A 17,935-nucleotide genomic window follows, 5' to 3' on the forward strand; every position below is an offset into this window, starting at 1 on the left:
CAAAACTTTCAGAGAAGATGATTAAAAACCAGCTCTCTAATTCGGGGGAGAATGATGATCTTGTTACTAAGTATAAGTCATCTGAAAAGTTAAATTCCATAAAATGCAAACAAATTTCAAGAATTATTTTGTAGTTGTATTGATGTTTCCATCTGTAGATTAATCTAGATATTGTGAATTATTTAGGCATAATACATATTATACAGATATTATATACTTGCACAATTTAATCTGGAGAAAAGCACAAAAGATCAGATGTACCTATCAGTTTTCCTAAAAATTTTGTTTCCTGTTTGGACTCATTTTTGTTTTTTTTACTCTACTGAAACAATGTCAATTAGATGAACCAATTAAACCAATTTTCCCCCCAAGCTACATATGTGGAGAAACAAATCAACCATTCTATAAAGAGTGATTCCCTGATATTTTGTGGTAACAACAGGTAATTTTGGATATCAAAGCCATAGGAACATGAATTTTAAGATATGAATTAGAGTATTAGAGTAAATAGATCATTCAAAGAGTTATTGCAATACCATATCAAACTGACTGAAATATTTAATTGTTATTCTGCTGCTTTGGGCACTAGAAAATTCTTGGGTATCCAGGCTATATTTGGACATAGGTTTTTGTGCTATACTACTGATTACATTAATTTCTTCCTTTTTATTTTCACTACCGCAACCTTATCTCATACCATTATCATTATTACCCTCCTAACATATTTTTGGTCCAGGTTTTTCATCTCCATTCTATAGTTATATCACTGCAGACTAATATTTCTTCTAAATCCTGACACTAATAACAATGTTTTTAAACGGCTATTTCAAAAGGTTGTCAAAACGAATGTGAATTCTTCAGTATGACACTCATGGGATCCTATACCAAACTTTTCTGCTTGTACAAAATTCAACTTCTCTACTGGAAACATGCACTCAAGCTAAATTTGAGCTCATTGATCCGGGAACACATTCTGTGCTTTTGTTTCTTTATGAATTTGCTAGGGCTGTCACATGGGATGCCCAGACGAAAACTAACCCCATCTTAAGTGCTCTTTAATACAGTGTATTTCTATTGGGTTTGACTCTACCAGAAATAATCTCTCTACCCTCTAGGTACTCCCTTTGGAACTTTACAAGTTCTTGCTTGCCACAGATGCCTTTGTATTATGACTTTTAAATCTTCACTCAACAGAAGGGCTCTATCAGTATTTATTAGATTGAATTTGTTGAATCCGTAATCTAAGCCACTGGTTTGAAATTTGGCTCCACATTGAACTCACTGGGGAAGTTACAAAAATACTGAGACCGGAGTCCCACTGGTGGGGGCACTAATTTAAATGGCCTGGCATGAAGTCTGGGTATTGAGACTTTAACAATCTCCGTAGGTCATTCAGATATGCAGCACATTTTGAGGACCAAAGCCTCTGCTAATTTTAGAATTACCCTAATGTCTTTTAGAGTTGTGTGTGGGTCACAGTCTCCTATGGCTATTTGGCTGGTGGATGTATGTCCATCCAACTCTGTGAATACATAACTCTTGGAAGCTCTAAAATGTGGCTTCCCCACACAACTCCAATTTTATCTTTAACTGTGAGCAACATTATTAAGAAATGCTTATCTCAGACTTAAAGGTTGAAAAATACTCCCCCAAACTTCCTTATAATCCTGCTTGCTGGTTTTGGGGAGCACTGATTATTATTATAGTTAAGACTCTAATTATAAAAAAGAAAAGGTCAGTATATAAATCAATTCGTTTAAAACTATGTACATTTTTATATCCTACTGTGCTCTCCAAAGAAAGTAAAAGTGACTCAAATATATGACTTAAAAATAGTTTTAAACATTTTAAGTAGAGAATTGTCTTAAATTTCGCATTTAGAAAAGAGCATAGAGAAAAATCTATGCACTTATTTTCATCACATGTAATGGGCATTCGTACCCTTCTGTACAGACACTATTTGTATTGATTTATGATGAAAAGATGTGGTGCACCATATGAATATAGTACTTGCTCACAATGTTTTCTAAATAATCTATAAAGTAGGAATAACAATACCTACCCTATTTGGCAGGTATTATTTGAATTGTTGCCAAAACTTATATTAACTGATGTGATTAGTCTGAGCATATTAATTTGAGTTGTTTTTCTTTCAGGTTTGGATTCCAATTGATCCATGTCAGTCTCTCACTCTTGCACATCGAGAGACACCATGTGTATATGTGGTGACCAGATGGCCATAGGCACCTATGGCAGAATATGATGGTATTTCACTAACCAATTATCAAACTCATGTCTTAAAATGGCTCTTGCGAATGCTATATTCTAAGCAATTACGATTAAAATGTAAGTGTTGTTGCTGAAGTTTTGGGTCCTTTGCTTTAACAAATAAAACACAGAAAGGGGGCGGTGGTGTTTATATTGTCTAAACTTTTCACTGCACTCAAGCCCAAGAATACATCTCAAAACAAGCTTTCTCTTCATGATTTCACTCCCAACTCCAAACAGTTCCCCATACTTAGTGATCCTTACTCTACAATATTCCACCTTTAGTCACTCTCCTTTGGGTTCCAATGATCTCATATTTAATAGTCTTCATCTTGGACAACCTGCTTTCCAGTCTGTATGTTCTTATGTATTCCATTTTCTTCCAAACTATCTGTCTAATAGAATCTTATCCAAGTTTCAATGTTGATCATTTCATGATGCCTTCCTGTACCATCCCAGCCAGAAGTTTACTCAACAGATCATAGGTGCCTCAAGTCAAGAGTTTTGAATACTGGTATTTCCTCAGAGCCTAGCGCCAATATTGCTGCTCCTAAATATTTGCTGAGTAAATAAACATAATCCCAAGCAATATAGAGCTGCTTCAGGGACCCATCTTGACCCTGAAATACACTGAATTTCTGGTATTTTTTAAAGGGTTAACAGCTAACACACTTTTGTAAATTTAGGTGTGTCAACATCTTTTTACCCCTTCCAATGTGTTTATTTAAAACAAACAAACAAACAAACAAGTATGCTAACAAACAGAAACCAAATAAAAAATTTAAAAATTTAGTTAAGCTGTTTATTTTACTCCTCAAAAGTTTCCCATTTGTGTTTTTGGTTTTCCTTATTGACCTCTTTTTTTTTCCTTATCATCCCTATCCTTTGGTATTTTTCTTCATGATAAATCACATTCCCTTTTATTTCACTATCAAGATGTGTATAGCTGTAGGCTCTAGTATTTAAACTTATTAAAAAGGTTAGTTTCAACATACCTTAAATTTATCCTTTATATGGGGCTTTATTTCTATGTAACTAGTTATCACAAAGAATTTCAGAAAATAAAATAAGACAAAACAACAAAAACATCCACATATAGGGCTTCACAGATTCAGATTATTAAGCAACTCACTTTTCATTAGGTCATAGGCAGACAAGTCAGAGGCAGGAGAATTCTTTCATTTATTTCTTCACTGAATAAATAATCAGCAACTGTCTGCTAAGTGGATGGATCAGTAATATACACTGCTTGGCATGTCAGTTGTCATTATTAAAAGCAGTAAGGAATTTCAGCTTGGTGCACATCTACATAACAATGAGTAATTTTTTTCGCAAACTTTAGAGCTTGCAAATATGTTCACTTATCCAGTTTAATTTCCTAATTTATTATTTCATGCCTTTCTAGCCATGCTCATTCTTACCTAAAGGGAAAAAAAATGTTTTAATTACTCTCAGGATAATTATTTTATAAATGAAAAAAAATTGAACATATCTAAACAAAAACCAAAACAAAATAAATTAATGATTAAATTATCAAATTTAGACAGGAAAATGGCTGTTAAGTAAATATAAACATTTCCACGCAAAATTCTGGGCATTTTTGTTTTAAAAATATGGAAAACAATATAAAATGAAATGTTATTAGGCAGAGTTCTCCATGTCATGCAAATTATGTCAATGACTGCGATGACAAAAGCTCCTACAGTGAATTGTGGGTTATTAAATAGTTTCAATATAATTTTGGCATCAGGTGCACTTAAATCCTGTGAAACCTGGTTATTTAGGTATGCCTTGTAATGCCACCATCTCACTAATGAGAATAGTGGACTTGGGCATTCAAAGATCTAACATTCTTGGTTTTAATACTTAGAAATGGTGATTAAGCTCATGCTTACTTTTACCCAGCCTTGGAACTGACTCAGCTGCAGACTCAGGATGTGCTCTGTGAGTCAGCCTGTGTACTGCTTGAGAGCCATCAGCCTATTAGTGTCTCATCTCTATAACTCTCACAGGGGAAAAAAAAATTGTTGGTTAAAGCACTTCTCCAGTTAATGTTCCTACAGTTATACAATATAATGCAGTGAGAAGCTTCAAGTACAGTTTTTCTTATTAATTTTTGAACTGAAACTAAATTTCTGTAGACTTGAAGTTAGTGCAATTATTAGGGGTCGTAAAGAACCATCTAAATATTTCAGTAACACTTTAGTAATTTATGTTATAAAGATATTTGTGAACTTAGAGATTCATAGAAATATGTCTCAGGAATGCCAAGTTATTTTGAATTCTCCTTAACCATGTAGGAATAATTGATATCTATTATCATGGTACTACTTTTAATACATTTATTCTTGAATTTTTAAAAGACAAAATTTATAATTTTTAGAATTTGTGATTCAATAAAGGACTAGAGAAGTATATGTTATTATCTTACATTGTGGTATCATAAGATGTTATGTTTTTAGACGTTTAAATTCCTAGTTTAAAAGAATTCCTAAAGGAGAGGAGGCCCAAAGTTCCCACTTACGTTAGATGAAGGAGTCATATATTGTGACATTCTGTGGGACATTAACAATAAGAAATGAAGGAGAACCTTAGCTGGTGTGTGAGTGTCATCTCTTGCACCATAAGGCCATCAGGTTGATTTCCTGTCAGGGCACATGCCCAGGTTATGGGTTTGATCCCCTGTCAGTGTGCTTGCAGCAGGCAACTGATCCATGTTTCTCTCTCACAACGATGTTTCTCTCTCTCTCTCTCTCTCTCTCTCTCTCTCTCTCTCTCTCTCTCTCTCCCCCTCTTCCTCTAAAGTCAATTAAAACATATTTGTAAAAAAGAAAGAGAAATGAAAGACAGTACAATGAATGAATGGGCAGTCGAACTTGCAGCATTTGGGATAGTGATTTAGAAAAAAACCTGTAAAGTTAACTGACCCTAAGAACTACAGAGTAAACACCTGTATCATCTATCACTATTTTCATGTTTAACTATTCCCTATTGTGACTAATGGAACTAGAACTAAATTTTTGTTATTGTTGTTGTTAAAATAAGAGGACAATAGTCAGAAATGCTGTAAATAACTTTGCCTAGTGGCATGATAGTAAATATAACTGAGATGACATTTTTCCAAGTAGCTAAGGCTTTATTGTTCTTTTTCTTAAGGTTTTTACCTTTAGGCTTCAGATCATAGATTTCTTAAACAGAATAATCCTGGGAAATCTTACTAAAATTTTCATACCTCAAGGGAGGAAAATAAAAATGAAATAAAGAAATGTTTGATTCCTCTTGATTGAGTTATGAGGTGAATATAATTATTCAATGTATCTTTAATGCACAAACCTATGAAGAATAATTTGTTATTTCTTTTTTTAAAAAAATATATTTTATTGATTTTTCACAGAGAGGAAGGGAGAGAGATAGAGAGTTAAAAACATCAATGAGAGAGAAACATTGATCAGCTGCCTCCTGCACATCTCCCACTGGGGATATGCCTGCAACCAAGGTACATGCCCTTGGCCGGAATCAAACCTGGGACCCTTCAGTCTGCAGGCCGATGCTCTATCCACTGAGCCAAACCGGTTTCGGCTTGTTATTTCTTTATTTTTATTATAGTTAGAAAAACCTGGTTTATAAATTGATTTTTTCACTTTTAGAGAATGAAGGCAAATTTTGAAAATGAACCAACTACTAGCAATTTTGAGATTTTTGAGGGGCTCATTTGCTTCTTAGAGAGTGGGATTTCCCTACTTTGAAGATATTTTGGGATGAAAAGGTAACATAATATTTTTGATATTGACATTTTTGTTCAAAATTTTGTTAAGCTTTCCTCAATACGTATCTTTAGTTTTAGAGTCTAAAATAGTTACAAAATAGAGAGCTTTAAATGGCTTTTTAGTTTATTTGCACTACTTTAGGAGTGATAGTGAGGCTGTTTTCATAAATGAAATGTAAGAACCGAATATTAAAAAAATAGTGTTCTTAGAGGGAAAGACTTCTGAAAATGGTGGTTTGCTATTGGATTGGATTGATAAGACACTGGAGTCCCGTAATTTCATACTTTTTTTCATTCTTCTTTGTTAGAGAAATTAGCATTTTATTTAGCCAGGATTAAAGTTAGTGGGTTTTTGTTTTGGAAAAGAAATGATAGTGCTCAACTTTCACTTTCATTCTTACAACTTGTCTATGTATAGGACAAGAGAGTTTCATCCTAGTGATTTTCATCTCACTGATTCTAAAGCTTCCAACACTGACCTATGTTTCAGAACTCCAATTTAGCCCAAAGCACTAGTAATGGCATCAAGTGGAAAAGAACAGCTAAGTAAAATGCCAAATACTGGTAACTTTGTGCCTTTCTTTTTGCTTAGGGTGAGAAAGTAGACTGAATTTTCCTTCCATGAATAAGAAGTTCACTTGGAATTTTTATTGAAGATATTTACAGATAATTTAAATATTGTGCACCTCATGCAGTAGCCTCAAAGTCAATGTCAGGTTAATTCTCCTGAATCAAGCATTGTGCTCTGGGATGTCTGTAGAGGCAATCAAACAGCTGCCCTGAGAGATTTCATATTAATGAATGTCATATTAACCCGAATGCCCAAATAGGACTGCACATAAGGGTATTTCTCTTACAGTTAGCCTGGTCTCAATTTACTAAGTGAAAGAGCATGAAGGAGAGGTCATAAATCATCTTGCTTTGTGGCTTTAATCTATTGCCATTTAATCAAAAGTCACATGCCATTTTGTCTTTAAATACCCTTATGAGGTAGCTTAGAGAGATCTCTGCCCTTTACAATCTATGACAGATTTCCTATTGAAGAGCAAAAAAATAAATAAATAAATAAATAAATAAAGCCTATTGCTGAAAAATATGCATAACTAACAAGAAAGTATAATAAAGTTGTTATTTAAACTCTGCCAAACTTTGGGATATTTGCATTGATGGATATTAGGTATAATTTTCCAGCACCCACAACTTTTATGTTTGAGAAGAAAAGATGCCAGAATTTCTTGATTGTACCTCAGAATAGATGCTGCATACTGCTACAGGACTTGCAGGAATATGATAGTTTGGTCTTTTTCCAGCACTCTTACTGTGGCTACCAATAGCCAGCCAACCAACCAAATAGAGTAATGGAAGTTATTTCTGCTTCCAGGGGAAGATTCTCTTGGCCATCCTACATTAAATAACTTAAATGCTTCCCAGAACATACTGGAGACTACCTGCGCCAAAATCCAAGGTGATAAATTTATACACAACTGGAAAATAACACAAAATAATCTCTACTTTCCTTTTACACATGGCAGACTATCTTAGTTACTCCTAGGGAATTCTTTGGAGAATTCTTTGCAAAGTTCTCATTTCTCTACTGGTTTGACCGAGCTCCTGGTGGTAATGTGGTAGCTCTAATAGCCATAAAAATAGAGGAAAAGGAAACCATTCCGTTCCTCAATCTTGCCATGTCATCAGCCATGTGAGAAACTAGAACACAGCTAAAATGTTTCCTGAAATCCCAGTTCAGATAAGTACCAACATGTGACATGAAGCAGGTGCCACATATAACCAATAAATGTTCTTACTTCTTGTTTCTAAAGTTTCTTTCAGGTTTTTGAGTCTTCAGAACTAGTGTGACTCATCAGAACTTTCTTAGGAAAAACTGTAACTGGGAAAAGTAATAGGGACTTACTTTCTATAATTCATAAAAGTGAAAATTTAGCAATGATTTTTATAAATACTTAATTTTTCTTAGGAAAAACTTTAACTGGAAAAAATAATAGAGACTGACTTTCTATAATTCATAAAAGTGAAAATTTAGTAATGATTTTTATAAATACATAATACATTAAAATTATGTGCCTTATAGAGGTTCTCAGTTTAGGGTATAAGCCCATTTAATTATGACAGCATCTTTACAGGTGCAAAAGAGATATGATGTTATCTGTAGGCTAGTCATCTGTATTAGTCTAGTGCAGCGGTTCTCAACCTATGGGTTGCGACCCCTTTGGGGGTCTAACGACCCTTTCACAGGGGTCGCCTAAATACATCCTGCATATCAGGTATTTACATTACAATTCATAACAGTAGAAAAATTACAGTTATGAAGTAGCAACAAAAATAATTTTATGGTTGGGGGTCACCACAACATGAGGAACTGTATTAAAGGGTCGCAGCATTAGGAAGGTTGAGAACCACTGGTCTAGTATATGATTTTTAAACCCTATATATTTATTTCTTTGAATTGTTTTTCATTTTGTAAAAAAAAGCAAGTGACTTTTCTATCAGCAATAGAGAAGTCTTCATTAAGTACAGAGAAAACATAAAAAAGTATTCATTATGTCCCAAGTATGTACAAAATCAGGTCAATGCCAATAACCATCCCTGGGAATGAATAATGCTTATCTGGGAGCTTGCTTGAATCTTCTTTTCAAGGAGTATCCCAGTAGCCCATTTTCACCCATAAAGTGATCTATGGCTCATACTTGCTGGTTCATGCTTAGAAATTCAGGAGCACTTTCTCTGTAAATATCAGATTATGAATCTGACAAATGAGAAGACAATATTCAAGTAGGATATATTTGCATATAATCAATTCGCTAGCAGTTAAAAATCTATAGTTTTGATGCACCATGCAATTCTCTGTGCCGTATCCTAAACTGTAAAATATATGAAATTTACCCCACCTGTTCCGTCACACCTACTTACAGACATCCTAATGGCTAAGCATGTGGGCTCATTTCTCAACATCTTTTTAATCTTATTCCAAATGCTGCCTGATCCAACTCCATGAAACTTCAAACACAGAACATTGGCTCTTGCCCTTCTATCTAAAATGATGGTGACTCAAATTTTGGCCATTTAGCTTAGAAATCAATGTAATTTATTGCTGTTATAACTATATATAATCCCACCCATGCTGGACCAGATGCAAAGAGGCTTTGTTGCTGTCATTCTGATTTTTCTGCTTTCATTTGGGTAAATATATTTGTAGTCATGATTTTGGAGATAAACCAGTAAAAAAAATTAGCTCATTTTTCCTCTACGCGATATATTGTCAGATCATTGCTTACAAAGGGTTGGTGTAAATGTCTGCACCACAGTAATGATGCTGAGTTTTATATTTAGATTCAAGATATGGAGATTTCAAGGGCATGGCAATTTAGCTATATATGGGTTTGGAATCAATGTCATAAAATTGATCACAAAATTTTTTATGACACAGAAAGAGCAAAATGTCTTTTTCTTTTCTTTTTTTTTAAGGAATAAAAGTGCTTCTAGATCTCTCTTGGAATAAAGTACAATTTTCAGGTTCACATTTGAAAGGATTATTAATGCCATTTGCAAACACCAACAAAATAGACGGACAGAGAGATCCCTCCGGAAAGAGGTTAAGCAAATCATTGAATTCTCCAATCAATAGGAGATAACATCTCAATTTCAGCTTCACGGCATTGTATTCTCCGGATCACCATGAGATGAGCAAACACAGAACATTAAAGGATGCTTAAGTACTGACTGACACAGAATCTGGTATGTCCTCTACCTGGAAGCCAGATGTAGCCTCTAGGATTTTCCAGAAGACATTCTAGAAGAAGTTGCTGCCATTGACACCCAAGAAAGGCAATTGTTCCCCTTGGGAAAGAACTTTCTATGGAATTTAGGCCCTGGGACCAAAACCTACAAGGCATTTATTACTAGGTGATAGGATAATTTTAATAAAAGTTGCAATAACCATGAAAATAGTGTCTTTAAAAATCTATGTACTATTAGTAACAATGCATGCATAGTGCCAAGCATTCATTAACTATTTGGTCATAAAAATATGTGACTATAATTATGATATTTACAGCCAACGTATAAAAATACATCTAATTCTGAATGGCAATGGTTAATCTCTAGCTCTAACCACAAGCCTAGAAAGATTAGCTTACTATGGGAAGGTGCAATGGGTAATTACACAATGGACAAAGCTCTCACTCTCTTGAATTCAACATTCAAGAATGGCTATTATAGCAACATAGGAGCTTCATTTGTCACAATTCTTCTTCTAAGCTCACAAGGTAAACCCAAAAATTCTGTGGGAATAAATAGGAATTAAATGGGAAAGGAACACTCACATGATACAACCACAGTGGAGAGTAATTCTTTCATAGAATATTCATGCACAACTTTCAAAGAGGTTCACAGTCCCTGAAAGAATTAATTGGATGACCTTTAAGTACACCCTTCATTTAGAAAAAAGTCAGTAAGGTTGAAGGTAACATATGATTACCTTTAAGTATAACAGGTTAAGAATTTAACTTGTAGCCAAATCTCTTTCTACAATTTAAGTGAGTACTTCTTTGAAGCTTTATTAACCATTGTGGAGAGTAAGCTCTTATGGTTTCTCCAATTTAAATATAAATTCTAATGGAAGAAAACAAATCCACATTCAGTTTAAATTGCGAAAAGCTGTGGTTTTTACAAACCTGAAACCTCTCACTTTAAGGAAAAAACATCTTCCATCAAAATAAAATATTCTACAAATCTGAGACATTTCCTGAAGGTTTCTTCTCTTCTAGGAGTTGATTGACCATCTTCTAGCAGTAGATAAGTTCCTTATTTGGACACCATCATTATTTCACAAGTGGATAAAAAACAGGAGGAAATTTAAAAAACCAGGGAGAATTGCACACAAGCTATTGAAAAAGGCAGAGGTTGGGTGTTAATCTGCAAATCATGATCTCATATTTTAGAATGTATTTGGCATTCAGTAAATGGAATTCTTGGAAACATCTGTTCCAGAGTGAGGTTGGGAGGTCATATGATGCTGTTAGAGTCTTCCTGGACTTAAATTACTGCCTGGGGCTGAGTTAGGGCATTTTGAGTGGTATATTCCAGAACCAGAAATTCCATTTCAGTAATTTATTGCTACAGTTCACTAAAGAGTACCATGGTATCCTGGAAAAGAAAATGTCCTTCTAAAACTCCACACCTCTAGTCACTTAAAAAATGAGAAATTCATACTTATCTTAGTCACTCTAATCCTTGAAGATATAGCTCTCAAAAGAACTCTTTTTCCTCTTCCAAATAGACACTATGTAAATGACATTAGAAATATCAGTGGTTTGGCAATATATGCCACTATCCCCATATGCATTTGGCAACTGACATGCTGGATTCTTTCTTTATGTATCATCCTGCAACCTTCTGTGCATGTGCAATTGTAGGTAATTAAGGAAAAAAATAGACAAGCTTTTTAAAAATTGGCAAACACTTGGGAGTATGGCATGACCTGGAAAGAAGTAGAATGATATGATAATGGATTTCCTCAGGTGATTACCTCTTATCTTTTGAAAGAGATGTAAAGAGGGGTAAAACAAATCTCCACAAGTAATGAGTAAACTGTGAAAGAAGAATCCCGCCCTCCACCCCACCCTCCACCAAAAAAACACACCCAATTCTTCAGAAATTTCTGCTTCAGATATGAGATCATGGTCTGCATGTCTACTAGTGCCAAACGCCAGTTCATTCTAGCAGAGCAGTTCAGGAGGTAAAAGGCTAGGGTTATCTGTGACATAACTTTACATATAATGCAAGAATAATAACCCTATGTTTATGGCAATTATTTTCCATACTCGATCTATTGACATTGTGACCAGATGAACACAATTGAAAAGACATACATCATTTCTAACAGGAACTCAATTGCATCAAGGTAGGACAAATCAAACTCCATTTAATAAAATAAAGTTTGGCTAAAGTGTTTTTTTATTTTATTTTAGAAACAGTTCTCCTTCCCCTTAATATTGCAGTAAACTCTTTATTTGTAAAAGGTACACTGTTTTATTACTTCATTCATCCATAAAGTTGATTTCCAAAGACTACATCTACTATATCTCTTTTCTGAACTTAACTGAGCCCAGGAGATTGACTTTTTTCCTTTTTTCCCCCCTTAGATTTAATATTTGAGATTCAATTAAAATATACAACCAAAGTTAGTGGAAAACTGTTGCTCTTTTTCAGGTAAAAGAGCTTACTAACAGATTTTATAATTATTGGATATTTGTTCAGTCCTACCTGAAAATTAACTTATTCTACTACTTGGCACAGGAAAAGGCATTTTCTAGTAACTTTCTGTGACAGGAAGCACAGCATTAATCCAAGTAAGCATCCAACAGACTTAGTCTATCTGCTGGGGAGCAGTTCTAAACTTTAGCTTTTAAACTTTTTTTTGAAAAAGAATTCAGCCGCCATTCCAATTACTTGCCACCTGTGGAAAGTTACAGTCACCCTAGAAGGTGGGCCTACCAAGGAGCACTTTTCAGGTAACAAGAACAATGATTCGGCAAGAAGCTAAAAAATGATATTTCAATAGTTGCAGTGACCACCATAATAGTGAGCGTGGCTTGGGTTAGTGTTCCAAATATCAATTCAAGGAACACAAGAGATTTTATAGGATTAGAATATTTTCTTTACTCTGAGAACCAATAGATGGTGCATGATGAATGGTGATGGTCCATTTACAATATATCATTCTACTAGTTTCCTAGCTATGCCTCCTTTCTTCTATAATGTTCTCTCTTCCATGGCAGTATATTTTTATCATCTAAAATGAGAACACTATAACTATTGCATTCTCTCTCTCTCTCTCTCTCTCTCTCTCTCTCTCTCTCTCTCTCACACACACACACACACACACACACACACACACACACACACACTAACTAGCGCACCCTTATACACACATGTATAGACAGTACATATAAAATGCTCATTTGCCGTGGTTGAGCTCTCTGAAAGCAGCCAAATCAGCCTCCTTAATTACAGAGAACCATTTAAAGCCAATCAAAAAAAAAACACATGTCAACTATTTAGCTCTAACACAAGATTTTAAACCTTGTCTATGTGGCAATTAATTCATATGTCCTTGGTATTTTTTTTGCTAAGTCTCCCAAAGCAAGAATCTCAAAGACTGACAACATGATACATAGAATCTAATAGAGTCACATCTCTGATCATTTTGCTTAACACAGTTGAATGATGCTCTTGCTGCTGAAACACGAGTTGATTTTGAATGGCCATGAAGGCTCCTTATTTGGCTAAGGCTGATTTGACTTTCTAGAGAAAGACCAGCCTATCTGCAAATGGACATCTCCCTCCACACAAATGCCAATGTACAGTAAAGACACATCTAAGTGCATATATATATATATATATATATATATATATATATATATATATGAATGAAAGTATATGTACACAGAAAATGGATTGGGAAGTCCTTTGGTTTAGACAGGATTAAATATGTACTTCCCAAATGCATAGGTTTCCTTTGACCAACCTGTTCAAAAAACAAATATGAAAAATGCCACGACAGTTTTGACATTTTCTATGTCTGTTTCCCTATTTGGAGGCCCCCTTCCCTCTCTTCTCCACCTCTCCTAAGCATTTTCTTTTTGAAAGCAATTGGTTCTTTTGGACTTCTAACACTTCCTTGACCCATCCATTCCTTGGGAGAGCTCTAGGATCACATCCAGAAACTTATCTTTAGTGGAGAACAAGGTGGAGAAGAAGGTTTCCCCTTCTTTGATTTCCTCTTTCGCCCAAGAAGTGGACACCTTGATGTGTCATGAGGAATTCACTCTTGATCTGACTTGCCTTGTTACCCCTGGCCAGCCCAAGCAGCTGAGGTCTGAGCTTGACTCGCCCTGCATCGTTGTGCCATACTGGAAAAGAAAAATAATCCATTAGTTACACCTTCAGACTGTGGTGACGTGATCAGGGTTCTCTTGAATTTCTATGCATTCAATTTCCTCTCTCTCCTTTCGCTTGGCACGTTTCTTTTTCTTATGGTGCTTTTTGGAAGGGGGGAAAAAGGTTAGGAACACGGGTAGGATAACAAAACAGTGCAGAAGTGTGCAACCCCCGGTGAGCAGCAAGCATTTGAACAGTGTGAAGGTCAGGTTCGAAGGCACAAATAGGAGGGGGACCAACCCGATAAGAAAAGAAGTAATATTTTGCAAAATGGCTGTCCCATGCTCTTGCAGGGAGATTTTTATACATTGTGTTCGGGTGTGCTCAGTTGCTAATACAAATGTGTAAAGCAGTGGTGCACAGTGGTCAATGGCGAAATTTAAAGTGTAGATAAGGCACAAGATAGAAATGCAATCCATGTCGACGTTCCATAATGTCATTAAGCCCAGGACCCCCAGCTCAATTGAGGTGACGCTAAGAATTAGCCAGAAGTTTCCCAGAGGGTGGATCACTAGGAAAAAAGTCAGGATTAACACCAGGAGAACACTAAAGCCTGCGATCAGAACAGGCACAGTGACCGACAAGCCGTAATGGTCCATGAACACAAAGGAGGGGTTGAACACGATGAACCGGATGCTCTTTGACAGGGACAGGGGCCTCAGCTTTTCCAACACTTCTATGACTTCCTTCTGCTTGTCTCTGCTAGTCCTGGCCACCAGGTACAAGCGAGAAGCGATGATGTTGCTCTCATCCCCTGCCTTGGAGAAGATGATGTCATTGCGAAAGTGCTGAAATTCTGGCTTTTTCAGAAATGAACTCTGCAGGACACTGATAAAGTCGCTCTTGTTATTGGCACTGATGTTGCTGACTTTCAGGAACTGGTAGTACTGCTCCACCCAGGACATCGCAGTAAACCCACTGCAGAGCCTCCGCAGGTCCTCCTGGACGGTGCTGTTCCAATACTGGAGGGGCTCGTAGACGTAGAAGCCTATCACGGGGCTGTAGTTGCTGAAATATTTCTGCTGGACCGTGGCGTAGGAAACACTCGGGGAATCACTGGCTAGCAGATTGATGATGTTGGCTCTGTCACTGATCTGCAGGCACCCCATGAAGGAGAAGGAGGAGTAGATGAGATAGAGGATGACCACAAAGGGCTTCACGTAGATATTGGTAATCCATTCATTGTAATGCTCACGGAGGAAGTGCTGAATGAAGTGGTGCTGGTAGGGGTTCGTCTCATGGTGGGATGTCTGCTGATGCCCGTCACTCATCACTGTCTGGAACCACACGGGTTTGCGGTCCAGGTATTCTGCAGAAGGGATTTTACAGCAAAAGATGCTGTGGTAGCGGTTTTGCTCTAGTTGGCCAGCGAAGACCAGACAGGAGCCAAAGAAAGAAAAAATGTAGAAGTAGTTTAACAGAATGGAGACGCACATGTTCTGACAGAAGACCTTGACAGCCTCTATGTTTGTGAATGGGCTGGCACCCATGCCAAAGGTAATGAGGTACAGGGAGCTGGTCATGGTATAGGTGACCATCACATCAGAGTAGGCATCTGCTACCCTGTCTTTGAAGGGCAGATTTTCTCTGGTTCTCCGCCATCCAGACAGAAGCTCAAATACTCCTTTAGTTCCATGACCTAATTTAAGAAAAGAAGAAGAAGAAGAATTGTTTTTTATTTTCTCCTATGTGAATTCAAGTGAATTCCTGATAGGCTATCTAAGGTAAACAGTACTTTGTATTCTAATCCTCCTATCAGATCTCAGAATTTGAGTTACATAGCAGGACATATTTGCCCCCAGTTTCCACTTTAGGAAAGTCCAGATTTGTTTGTTGGGAAAAAAATGAAGTATTTTTTGTCCATTCTATTAATTTGACAAGTTGTAATCTAATGTGGCATTATCTGCACACACACACACACACACACACACACACATTGTCTCCTTAAATGGATTATAAATTGTCAAGAGGAGGGGCTGTTGTTCATCTTCAATGCCCTCCAACACACCTACTGATGTATTGACTGATAGTCTCTAACCTCCATTTCAGGCTCATTTACATTCTGATTTAGGAAATTAGATGATTTTAAACACTTAAAAATGGCTTTAAATTGATTTTACAATGTTAATAATATGCTTGGTGGCCAAATGGCTTAGAAACTGATTCCTATAGATTTGATTTACACTGGATGTGCGGAAAAAAAAATATGCCAGGTCTTATAAAAGATAAGGCAAGACCGTCAGAGCAAGAGATCACAGCCAGCATTTCCTCTGGGCTCCTCAGAGAGCCTTTATTCACAGAGATGTAAACTGACTAAATGTTTGACTGCCTCATTAAAGTACATAGAAAATGCTTCTTTTTGTAGCCAGTTTCTGTGCACATTTTTATAAGGGTAAATAGACAAAAACAGTTTATTCAAAAATACTACTTGAACACCTACTATGTGCCTGAAGCTAATAGATACTGAGATGTTTTATTTCAGGAACTTGACAGCTCTTAAGATACCACCACTTGCTTTTTTCTTACAAAATCAGAAATCATAAAGGTATCATACTATACCTGCAGTTTTTCTCTCTCTTTTTTCCCACTTGCCTGAGTTAGCTCTGTCAATGATCAGCCACGATATATCAGTCGATAACTGTCTGCCTGAATGGAAATCTTCATAGATCAGTCTTGCCCTTGTAGCCATAGCAGCACTACAGACAAACCTTTTCCATGCATGGACAGAAGCTATGCTTGGGCTGTTTCCAAGAAATCCACTAGACAAAAAATGTAGCATAGAGGTACCAAATGAACGAGTTTAAGAAAACCTGGAAAATGGACTTTGTATGGCACCTAGAGAGTGGAGTTCTGGGTTATAGACCCAGTTTACTTAGTAGTGCTTTAACAAACATACTATCATGGCTGAGGTCTCACTGTAATCATTGATTTTGTGTTGTTCATAGAGTTTGCTAACTGGCCTACATAATTCCTTTCCTTCCTTGTCACTTTTATTTGGGACTACAATGTGCACAATTAAAAACTTTATTTCTCAGCCATCCTTTAAACTAGGGGTGGTTCATGTGACATATTTCTGGACAATGTGATGTCAGAAGAAGTCATTTAAGGATGCTTATTAAAAAACAAGCTGGAGCTTTGTCCCAAATGACATCATGGAGCCACCAAAAAGAGCCTTAGCCTATCTTCCTCTTGGATTCTCTTTAAAGAAAATCAAATCTCCATTTGTCTAAACAGCTGTAAGTAAGGCGGTTATATGCAAGTGAACCTACTCCTAACCAACAAAGTTTTGTAAGTGAGTTAACACCAAACTTGTTTCATGGGGATCTAAGAATTCTTGCTTTATAGTTAGACCATGGAATTTATAGGTTTAAATGTATATAATGCTGATCTTTGATTTTAAAGATACATTGGCCCACCTACTCTGGGAGTTACTATTAACTATTAATTGTTATTGCACTGGATTTATTATTCCAAATAAAAATCTATTTATTCTACAAAGTTCTCTCTTCTGGGTCTCTAGTCAGGAAAGATCCTGTAATCGAACAAGTAGAAAGGGTTCTGACAGCAATCTCCCTTCTGGGTATCTACCTCCAAACTCGAAAATATTTATTCACAAAGACATATGCATTGTTCATTGCAACATTATTCACCATGGCCAAGACATGGAGACAACCAAAGTATCCTTCAATAAAGGATTGGATAAAAAATGATATGGTACATATATACCATGGAATACTACTCAGCCATCCGAAAAGACGAAATGCTGCCATTTGCAACAACATGGAGGGATCTTGAGGTTATTATGCTAAGCAAAATAAAGGAGTCAGAAAAACCTAAGAACCATATGATTTCACTCATATGTGGAATATAAAACTGAAACTCATAGACACAGACAACAGTATGGTGGTTACCACTGGGAAGGGGGTGGGGAGTAGCAAAGAG

The 17,935-nt window shown here is 36.2% G+C and overlaps 1 protein-coding gene across 2 annotated transcripts in view; it reads right to left on the minus strand.

The window, feature by feature from the left end:
* Nucleotides 1-13,711: 13,711 nt before the first annotated feature.
* PTCHD4 (patched domain containing 4) overlaps nucleotides 13,712-17,935 on the minus strand; it is a 167,646-nt gene continuing 163,422 nt past the window's right edge. For both annotated transcript variants that reach the window (XM_059699660.1, XM_059699659.1), the window contains exon 3: nucleotides 13,712-15,632. In XM_059699660.1, the coding sequence (XP_059555643.1) occupies nucleotides 13,999-15,632 (1,634 nt within the window). In that variant the 3' untranslated portion in view covers nucleotides 13,712-13,998. The remainder of the gene's footprint in view (nucleotides 15,633-17,935) is intronic.

This window comes from Myotis daubentonii, chromosome 6 (assembly GCF_963259705.1).
Source record: "Myotis daubentonii chromosome 6, mMyoDau2.1, whole genome shotgun sequence".
NCBI lineage: Eukaryota > Metazoa > Chordata > Mammalia > Chiroptera > Vespertilionidae > Myotis > Myotis daubentonii.